At 39.9% G+C, this 11,381-nt stretch overlaps 1 protein-coding gene across 2 annotated transcripts in view; it reads left to right on the top strand.

Annotated features, from left to right (window-relative positions):
- The first annotated feature begins 3,500 nt into the window (after positions 1 to 3,500).
- LOC311057509 (vacuole membrane protein 1-like) overlaps positions 3,501 to 11,381 on the top strand; it is a 71,169-nt gene continuing 63,288 nt past the window's right edge. The window contains exons 1-4 of one of the 2 annotated variants that reach the window (XM_084074469.1): positions 3,501 to 3,526; positions 6,104 to 6,204; positions 6,621 to 6,759; positions 9,421 to 9,511. In XM_084074469.1, the coding sequence (XP_083930595.1) occupies positions 6,126 to 6,204; positions 6,621 to 6,759; positions 9,421 to 9,511 (309 nt within the window). In that variant the 5' untranslated portion in view covers positions 3,501 to 3,526; positions 6,104 to 6,125. Of the gene's footprint in view, positions 3,527 to 5,863; positions 5,917 to 6,103; positions 6,205 to 6,620; positions 6,760 to 9,420; positions 9,512 to 11,381 lie in introns of those variants that run through there. The other variant, XM_084074468.1, reaches the window with a different exon arrangement.

Below are 11,381 nucleotides of genomic sequence, written 5' to 3'. Positions count from 1 at the left end.
GCCTAAGTACTGTGTAGTTGCACCTGCTGCTTGACAGCCCTGTAGGCTACTGTTAGCTCTGCTCCATAGCAGTGGTGGAAAAAGTACTAAAATGTTTTACTTAAGTAAAAGGAACGATACTGCGATGCAGAAATACTCTGTTTCAAGTAAAAGTCCGGTATTCAAAATGTACTTGAGTAAAAGTACAAAAGTATTGGCATCAAAATGTACTTAAAAGTACCAAAAGTAAAGGTACTCAATATGCAGAATGTCAAGTTTCCAAAATGTATTAAAATGCTTTGAAAACAAACAAACAAAACAAAAAAGCAACACATTGTGAGCTTGTAAATCTGCTATTTTCAAATAGCCGAAGGGATATATAGGGATAAAGTGGTTAATGTATGTTGTTCCTAATAATAATAAAAATCTTCAAAGAAAAGTTTTGGAATAATTGTAATTGGAGTAAAAAGTACAATATTTCTCTCTGAGATTAAGTGGATTAAGTAAAAGTATTGAAAATTGGTAAAGTAAAAAATCCTCAAAAGTGTACTTATGTACAGTACTTGAATAAATGTACTTCGTTACTTTACACCACTGCTCTGGTATGGATCAGAGCTGTACTGTTAGCCATGGATCGTCTGTCACTCACGACCGTCATAGGTAAACAAACTTCAACCTGGTGTTTGCACTTTCTCTCTCTTTTTGGCCCGTACATCTACATAAACGTTCTGATTTCCAATATAAAAAGCTTACCCCATGGCAACGGATGTTACAATTATGTACGGGCCCTCAGAAGTACCCGTATCTTCCGTATTGTTCAATAAAAAGCATTTTAATTCGATCTGTGGCCATTTTCTCATAATGTATTATCAGAGTGCAGTGCACCTTCCAACTGATGGGGTCGCGTAACTGGAGAAAATACGGAGAAAACAGCCACCGATCGGATTAATATGCTTTTTATTGAACAATACGGATGATACAGGTACTTCTGAGGGCCCGTACGTAATTGTAACATCCGTGGTCATGAGGTAAGCACTTTATATTTGAAATCAGAACGTTTATGTAGATGTACGTGCCAAATGGGAGAAAGTGCAAACACCAGGTTGAAGTTCATCCATGACTGTATTATAATATACGACGGTCATGTTTCATACCTGTACGGTACAGTTGCACACCGACACCGTACTGTTTATCTTGCAGAAAGGACACGATATGCGTGGTGTGCGTCTGCAGGCTGCGGTGTATGATGACAGCCCTGGTGAACGAGAAGGTAAGCAAGCAAGGGAAATAATTGAGCGTGTGTGTGTACGTCATGTTGGGACTCATTTAGCACACGAATAGGCTATTGTATCTGGTATACACCGATATATTATAACTATATGGTCCTACCATAGCTTATTTGCTTTGCGCAGGTTACTAGGTGTCGCTGGCTGGCGCTGCGTTTGACACCTGGCGACTGGTGGGTTGTATTTGCCAATGTTTCTGTAATCTTTATTTATGCACTGCACTGCACATGTGAGTGATTTTAGACATAGCCTACTGAGTTTTACCAGAGCCCTAATGAATTATCATTAAAATGCAAGACAATGCAGAAGTGGTATTATAGATAGAACACAAACACAATATATTACTCCCTGCTACTTGATTTTTGTGAGAAACACTCAGAATGGAGAGGGAAAAAATCTGAAATGTTGTTCTAAACTAATAGTAAAGACTGTACATTGAATATATTGAATCCGGATGTGAAATATTAGCAACAGACTTAAAAGTTGAATAGTTAATATTCAGTAACTGATTTCCTTGGAAATAGATTAATTTAAAAAGGATGATAAACACACTATGATTATATAAAATATTGTGAGAAGTAGAGCATTTACTATCTTCTATATTATTGTCTACATTTATTATTTTCGATCAACCACTTGATAGGAAGACAGGCAACTCAGAAGATCCTCTGGTTGAACACTAATTGAGTTTTCTCCACAAAAATGGGCAATGGAAATACTGCATACATGAGAAATCTCTGCAGTAAAAAAAAAAGAATTACCATTGTAGCATAGAGAATCTCAATCTAATGCAAAGATGGTAAAGTGTAAACAAATATAGGATTTGCTTAGAATAATCCAACAGAAAGAATATCGGGACCCCCCCCCCCCCAAAACACACACACACACACACACACACACACACACACACACACACACACACACACACACACACACACACACACACACACACTTTTCTCTCTATACTACAGCTGTACCTCTAGCCACCAATCGGTCAAGCTTCTGAAGTTTGTGGACGGCACAACTCTCATTGGATTAATCTCCAGTGGGAACAAGTCTGACTACAGATGACAACCTGGAGTGCACGCACCTGTTCAGCCTGAACAAGTAGAGCTCAACACTCTTCAGACTGTAGAGATGGTGGTGCTCTTCAGTAAGAGCCCACCAGCCCCCCTCGTTCTGTGTGAGTCCTTGAACACTGTGTGACACTGTGGCGTCATTCAGATTCCTATAATAATCGCTGGGAGAACATCACCTCCATCAGCAAGATGTTCTTCCTTCCTGCTGCAGCAGCTGATCTCTGAATCTCTCAAGGACAAGGAAAATGTATTGCTCCAGGACTGGAAAGCAAGCAAGACACAAGACACACGCATGTGCGTGTACACACACACACACACACACACACACACACACACACACACACACACACACACACACACACACACACACACACACACACACACACACACACACACACACACACACACACACACACACACACACACACACACACACACACACTTAATTTACACAGTATATTTGAGAACTTATCGTGTATATATCTTTTTTATTCATATGCACAGAGACAAACTTCTCGTGTATATACAATGATACCTGACAATAAAAATAATTCTGATTCTGGAGAGGTACTGTGTTAGGTACTGTTTGCACTTAGATAAAACCCACTTCTACCAAAATTAACATGATGACACTTTTCTTCACATCCTCTGCTTCTACTCATGACCCAAAAACTCTGATGTCCTGGAATGCTTTTCTCACTGTTGCAAAGAGCCATGGTCTCTTTACCCATCTGCTATTCATGTTCTATTCTATATGAAGCCTACTTAGAACTGAGAAGTGTTAGAAGTGTGATCCAGGAAAGTGATCTACTTATTTATAGAGACATATAGTTAGTCTGGTTCCCTTAAGGTTCTACATGGCAAATATGATGAAACCTGTCTCTGTCTGTCTGTCTGTCGGTCTGTCTGTCTGTCTGTCTGTCTGTCTGTCTGTCTGTCTGTCTGTCTGTCTGTCTCTCTCGCTCTCTCTCTCTCTAGTCATTCTGCATCCCCTCCCCCGACAAACCTCAAACCGCTCTCACTGTGCTATCCCCTCCTGGCCCCCTCCATCACCACACCCACACCACACACACAAGCTATGATGCAGTTCATGTATAGCTTACTTTTGCCCTACATTGCTACTGGTCCGCCAGAGGTTTATTTGAGCACAGAGCTCACCCTGGATTAAAGATCCTCTGAATGGTGAGTGGCTTTATTATTGGTAATAAACCGCTACAAATTCATTTAGATTGTCAATATAGAACCCAAGTTTGTGGTACTTTCTCTACTAGCTCTATAATTCACCATCATTGTGCTTGCAAGTTGACATTTTGTGAAATACACAATTTATCAGCCCACAGTATATTTTGCTTTTGTTAGGCTTTAGTTATGCTCTCAGCCAAAGCATGGTATTGGTTACTCAACAGGTCTCGTGTCTGTTGTTTTGGTGGAAGAGATTGCGCAATCAAGCCATTGAGCTTGTGCACCACAACTAGCTTCCACAAGGGTTATTGTTGATGTCTTGAAATTATAACAGAATCAACAAATTCTGTCCTCATTGACTTTAAAACACTCATTGTTGATAATGTTTGAAATGCCTGTTTGCACCAGTTTCGTAGTCTATTTGGCACCACTTTGCACTATGACGAAGCCACACAGGCTCTTGTGCGCATGTTGACACACTTGTTGAGCTCTTTCATTGGAGTATGCTTTATTGTCCTTGTTAGAAAAAGGATGGGATGGATGCCATTATGCCTGACACATTTTTACTGTATTAGCTTTTTTTAAATTATTTGTTTTAAAATAAGAATAATAAGAATAAGAATAATAATCAAAGGTAGGGTAAAATAAGTCTGTAAATAGCTCTGTATTCTGATAGTAATCATTGAATAACAGGGGTACCGGTATCTCCGTCTCTCAAGCTCTGCATTTTGCATTTTCAGGTCGGGATACCAATTTTATCCAATCAGGAGAGAGAATTCATGGATACAGTAGAAACGAGCGAAACTGGAAGTGATGACAGAGACATGAGCAGACCAAATTTAAACTGGACTTTAAAATTGAAGTTGATAAATGGGTATACTCTCTCCTGATTGGATGAAATTGCATTTTCTGTTTATTTGAGAGATGGAGAGACACCTGTTACTGAACAAACACTGATTACTATCAGAATGTAAAGCTTTGACATTTTCAAACAAAAAAATATCACTTAGGTACAATACCTTCAACCAGTGATGTTTTTTTTCTTCTAAAATATGAAATCTTTTAAAATATAGTTAAACAGAACCTACTCTTTTCTGTAATTGAGTGTTTGCTTTAAAATGTAGTTCTGTTTTGGACAGAGCCTTTTTTCTGTAATTGAGTGTTCCCAAGTCAGTTGAGCATTTTATGTTTATCTGTGAGTGTCAACACTCAGCACTTAGTATATTGGAAATGTCAGCAAGGTGTTTCTCCCATCACAACATTATGAGGCTTTACTGCGTGCCTTTCAAGTGGCCATAATTTCTCACGAATGGATACTGAGCAAAGCTAATAACAACACCCCTTGTGTGCCTCAGAATACATCCAATAAATTCCTCAAGGTTCTGATTAGTCATCTTGGGTGGCTGTAAAATCAGTGCTCTTGCCTGGCAATCTCGTCAGTGTAGATGTATGGAACCTGGAGCTAGTAAAATGATGGATCCATATACACTTTAAGAGTTAAATGAACACCCCAGAGTTTACTTTGTAAAGGCCCTCCTAGACTACTGACTGTGTGTGTGTGCGCTGTGCGCTGTGCGTGTGCGTGTGCGTGTGCGTGTGTGTGTGTGTGTGTGTGTGTGTGTGTGCGCGTGTGCGTGCGTGTGCGTGAATTAGCGAGTGTCATTGACAAGTCCACCAGATGGTGAGCTACATACCTACATGTTAGAGTCCCCATCAAACTGCTCGCTGACAGATTCCTGTGAGACCCCAGGCCCTATAATGAAAATACAGGTTCCATGTACTTTTATTGCATATGTGCATATGATGAATCTCTGTTGTGTCACATAGAATACAGTCAATGTATCACCGAAATTAAACGCAATGATGACAAAGGAATATTGCAAAAATAAATAAGAATTAGAAGGAAAAAAAGATGTCACAAATTTTTAATAACAAGCACTGCCATAAAGTCACATGAGTTTTCACTCCTTAGGGCAAGTCTTTACTCTGTTGAACCAGTATGTCGTATGACAAATATTCCACATCATTATTTTGTAGTGTAGTGGTTCTACAAAGTATACGTTTGACTTTCTTCAGACAGCTAAAGAATTTAAAAATATAAATTTGCATATACTTTCAAATACCGGATATTCTCCCTTTCCACCAGGGAGGCTGATTTAAAAGTACAGGGACATATAGAGCCAAATGGGCCCAGTGTGTCAGTCAGTTCATGGAGCTGGTAGGCAGAGTCTCAGGGGTGAGCATCATGAGGTTGCCAAAGAGCCAGGCCTGATTGGGTTACTAGTAATCTGTCACACACAGCATTGGTGCTGTGATCTAGTCCACACGTATAAACGCCCATGGACAGTTAGTGTGTATGTGAGAGAGTGTATGGTCCTAGTCCTTTCTGCGTAAGTTATATAATTTAAATGTCCATATTACCTGTGTGTGTGTGTGTGTGTGTGTGTGTGTGTGTGTGTGTCTTGTCTGCATTCATGTGTGGGTGTGGCATTGTGTATATCTGTGTTGGCTCCAAGGTAGATTAAGGAGAGTGTGCCACACGTACTGTGTTTAAAGTCCAATCTCTTCTCTCGACAGGTCACAATCACTGCTTGATGAGATGGCAGAGCATGAGGCAGAAGGTGATATATCTCAGAGGCGTCTAGCAGCTAAAGAACAGCAGAGCGGACAGCCCACAGGTAAAACAACAAAACAAAACAAAACAAAACAAAAAAGCACTCAATGATGCATTATAAGTATAATTAACTGATATCTGTAATTTTATTATGAACATGATCTCACATAAGCAGCAAAGAGACACTTTTGGAAAGTTTTTTACAACTACTGCATGCAATCAGTTACTGAAATAGTGCAATTGAACAGTGAGACCGACACAACTTATGTTGTCATATGACATATGGCAAACACTGTATCGCTCAAAATAATGTCAATGTACAGTATTTACCTATGCAGCATTGATGTTACAAAAATATCTGACTTAAAGAACAGTTTTCAATTGAATTAAAAATTGAATTGAATTGAATTGAATTGAATTGAATTTACACAAGTTTGCACGTCCATATTTTTGTGTACCTTCCATATTGTGTGGGGCCAGACTCAGTCCTGTCCATGGGTGAGAGGAAGCAGAGGGACATGGAGGAACGTCAGACCCTGGTGTTGTGGAAAAAACCTCTCCTTACGCTGCATTACTTTGTTCTGGAACTGCTCATGAAGCTCAGGGAATGTATCATGAGGTGAGATGCATGCCTCCCACTTAAACTTCTTCAAATGCTGGTTGTACTCTGGTGTAGTTGGCACTATAGAGCAGTAGGCTACTCCTCATGACGGATTACCTTACGCCTCTGGATTGCATGTGTGTTACCGTTAAATTGACACGGCACAACATAAAGTCATGAAATCCTGCCAAAGCTAAACTAAACAGGATCTGCCATATTGATGTTGTTTGTGTGCAGTTGTGATCTATTGCTGTGACCACTCTCAACTTCCTTTGGGGAGAGGTGGTTCAACATAACGTACATACAGTGTATAGACACACACCCCACACACGTGCACACACACAGACAGGAATTGATTACAGCAGCACCCTCCTGCACTTTACAACCCTGTTTTAAAGTACATGCGCGCGCGCACACACAAACACACACACCCACACACACATATTGACAGCGTGCTTCAGACAGGAGTCGTCCTTGAGCGTCTCATTGCTAGTATCAACCCACAGGCACTCCTTGTTCATAGTTTAGTCTACAGTCAGATGTGTAATAAAATCACTACAGCAAACATAGCACAGGTGTTAGAGGGTGTTTTAATCTGCCCCAATCCCCCCCATAACCATTTATCTCTGTCGGTTGTTATAAATGCCAAAGTGATGTACAACCAGTACAACAGTATTGTTTTTCACCTGGCCCCATTATTACTAGCTGATGGATTATGCGTCTTGTCAGTTGAATTACACTCTCTCTCAAGCAGAAAAGCCTCATGCGACCTTGTCACTTGCTGAAAATAACAGATTTTCAAGTGCAAACACACACACACACACACACACACACACGCACACGCACACGCATACGCACACACACACACACACACACACACACACACACACACACACACACACACACACACACACACACACACACACACACAGTGGGGCATCCATATATCTTCGCGAGAGGATGCCCAGAGAGGCTGGTTATCAGAATTTTACCGTTTCAGCTCTCGGCCCTGATCTGTGTTCTTGAGCAAGAGTCAGATACCACGTGACTACAATTATTTGATAACTTTAGTTACTAGTTACTTTCATTATTATTACAAAATATACATTAACCACTTCAGCCCTACAGACATTTCGGCCACTTGTCTTGAAAATAGCCTATCTACAAGCTCACATTGCGTTGCATTGTGAGCTTGTAGATCTGCCATTTTAGGATTTTTATACATTTGAAAACTTGTGAAATGGGACATTCTGAGTACTTTCTACTTTTGGTACTGATACCAATACTTTTGTACTTTTACTCAAGTAACTTTTGAATTCCGGACTGCAATGTATTTCTTCATTGCAGTATTGAAACTTTTACTTAAAGTAAACAATGTGAGTACTTTTCCCACCACTGCTTCTGAGAACAATAATTATGCAAAAGACGTCAGACCGTTATATTATACTTCTATGCGTCAGACGCCTTCCTTCGATGACGAAGTCTTGGCGGGCCCGCCCTGCTGTGTCGCACTTTACTCCTCTAACCTGATAGTATACCTTGTGTGGGTCTGCTGACACATGCACGCACGGCTCTATAAAGAAGGTCAGCGTGTATAGTGTACACGCTCAGGGAGGCCTTCGCGGTTAAAGCTATACGAGGACAACATGTTTATTTTCTAAACTACAAGAGGATGTGGTGAAGCCACAAGCACCGCGGCGGTGTTCTGCCAGAGAGAACACATGACCGTGTTTTACTACTTCAGCTAATGCAGCACGAGTCACACTGCTAGCATGATGAGGATGACGCTTTATCATTTTATTTACTCCGTGTACGACGGTGGTGGTTAAACAGCGCTCTGCGGGCCGGATGTTTTGGCTGGCTCCACTATTCAACATCCAATTGTATCACTTTAGATATGTGAAATGCAGTGGTGGAAGAAGAACTCATTTTTTTTAGTACTCTGTTGCAAGTAAAAGTACGGTATTCAAAATGTAGCCTGCTGCTGCCTGAAGTAAAAGTGCAAAAGTCAAAAATATAATTAGTAAAAGTAGTCATTGAAAGTCCCATTTCACTAGTTTTCTAGTGTATTAAAATGTTTAAAAATCTTTTGAAAATAAGTTTAAATAGCGCTGAAGTTGTTATGTATGTTTTGTAATAATTAATCTAAACCTACAAAGTAACTAGTAAACAAAGATTTCAAATAATTGTAGTGAAGTGCAATATTTGCCTCTGAGATGTAGTGGAGTAGAAGTGAAAGTATTGAAAATTGTAAATACTCCAGTAAGTAAAAAATACTGCAAAATTGTACTTAAGTACAGTACTTGAGTAAATGTAGTTAGTTACTTTACACCACTGCAGAAGAGATGTAGTACGATTATTTATTATTTGCAATTAAAAAGTCGAGTTAACCTCCCCATCATTGCATCATAGTTGGCTGTATCCATTCCAAGGCAATATTACTCCATAAATCTAAACATAATGGGGGGGGGGGTGCTCAAATGATTGTTTTCATCCTCCCTCTCCTCCTTTTCATCTTGGCTCATTATCCCCACTTCCCACCCAGTTTCTCTCATCCTCCCCTCAGCTTTAAACACCACTTATAGCTACTTCTGGTCCCTCACACACTCATGTTCAACCTTCCCACACTGAACCTGTGTGTTCATCATCTTAACCTCTTTCTTGTCCTGTATTATTCAGACTTGTACAGCAGAGATGGACAGCGTTTGGTCTGCTGCTGCTGCTGCTTCTCCTCTCCGCTGCTTACCAGGTTGAAGGAACACACCAGAAGGTGGGTGACATCTCTAAAATAATAGCCTACAGATAAATGCTCTCGCACCCAGTGGTAGAAAAAGTGCTCACATGTTTTACTTAAGTAACAGTATCAATACTGCAATATAGAAATACTCTGTTACAAATAAAAGTCCGGAATTCAAAAATGTACTTGAGTAAACGTACAAAAGTATTGGTATTAAAATGTATTTCACAAGTTTTCAAATGTATAAAATGTATAAAAAATCCTTTGAATATAGCAGATCGATGCGACGCATTGTGAGCTTGTAGATCGGCTATTTTCAAATGCCGAAATGTATATAGGGCTGAAGTGGTTAATGTATGTTTTGTAATAATCAAGATCTACAAAGTAACTAGTAACTACAGTTTTCAAATAATTGTAGTGGAGTAAAAGTACAATATGTGTCTCTTAGATGTAGTGGAGTAAGTAAAAGTATAGAAAATTGGAAATACTCCAGTAAAGTAAAAGTACCTCAAAATTGTACTTAAGTACAGTACTTGAGTACATGTACCACCACTCGCACCTTCTTCTTCCTCTCCCTCTCTCTATCTTGTATGTGTGTGTGTGTGTGTGTGTGTGTATGTGTGCACTGCACGCACACGCAGTCTCGCACACACATACAAGCGTTGTCTGTTACAGTTCTGAAAGGTCAAGAGTGGAGACTCGCCTCATAAGAGAAGTTAGTCTTTAATAGCATGAATCCGACTAGAAAAGATAGATAGATAGGAGAATGAAAGCTTTGCTTTGGCACAATTTATACATTTTCAAACCATTTCAATTTATTTGATAGTGTTTTTATTGTATTAATCCTTTGAGTGCCATGCATATTTTGAAAGTAACGCATCGCTCACAATGGCTTTATATTTTTCAGGTAGACTTGCCGTAACCTCTAACACATAATGGAGGTTACGGCATTATGTAACTTTGTTCGTATAGACACTCGGCAAAGCTGAATGCACCATCGTGGATTCGAACCCATAACCTCCGCGGTGATGGGCAGGCCACTTGAGCGCCCCCGTGGACTGAGTGGTAGTGGTAGAGTCAACAAGTAGGGAGAGACCTACTTGGAAATAAGCTCTTGAGCTTTTTGTGTTTAATCCTTTTGACAGTCAAGTATACGTTTTTGTATATGCATTTTTGTCAATAAAAACATCAGTCAATCAAGCAATCAAATCCGACCACAGGATCTAAAATATCTGAGCAGCAAATGGAAAAGCATGGAGTCCACGTCCAAACACCACAGTTGTGTGTTATAATACAGTTATATAGTATTAACGTACTCTACCATACACAGTGGTTACAATTATCTTTTAGTCACACAAAAAAAGTTATGGATTGCAACTTTAAAAAGTCCTGAGATAATATGTAATCTGTTCTCAGGAACAATTCTAAACATTTTGGCTGTGGCTGGTACTGCACTTCCTATGACTCTGCCAGCAACGAGAAACACTGCATGTGCCATGATTATTGTTTTCCCCATGGCTCACTGGGAAATGGAGTCCGTTGCCAATAACACCCACCTCCCTTTTTCCCGTAACCTACACAATCCATGCCTCTTCCTGAAAACAACCTGCCCTAGCTTGAGGGAGGGTCTTGTGGATCTGTATAAATGGAAAGATTGATAGAGTCATAGAGGACAGTGGAGGAGAAAGAAAGAGAGAGAGAAATTTTGCTTGTCTTCCTTTTATAGTTGTGTAAGAGCTGGCTACCAGCAAAAAGAATAATGATTCTGTTCTTGTGTGCTGAACACTTTTACCCTACGGCTCTGTTCTCTAATACTCCTAAACAACTTCTGTTTCAAGATCTCTCTCTCTCTCCCTCTATCTCCCTCTCTTTCTCTCTCCCTCTCTCTCTTTCTCTACCACTC

This window comes from Gymnoscopelus microlampas, assembly GCF_963454915.1.
Source record: "Gymnoscopelus microlampas genome assembly, chromosome: 12".
In the NCBI taxonomy this organism is placed as follows: domain Eukaryota; kingdom Metazoa; phylum Chordata; class Actinopteri; order Myctophiformes; family Myctophidae; genus Gymnoscopelus; species Gymnoscopelus microlampas.
This window is presented reverse-complemented; position numbering and strand designations above follow the sequence as displayed.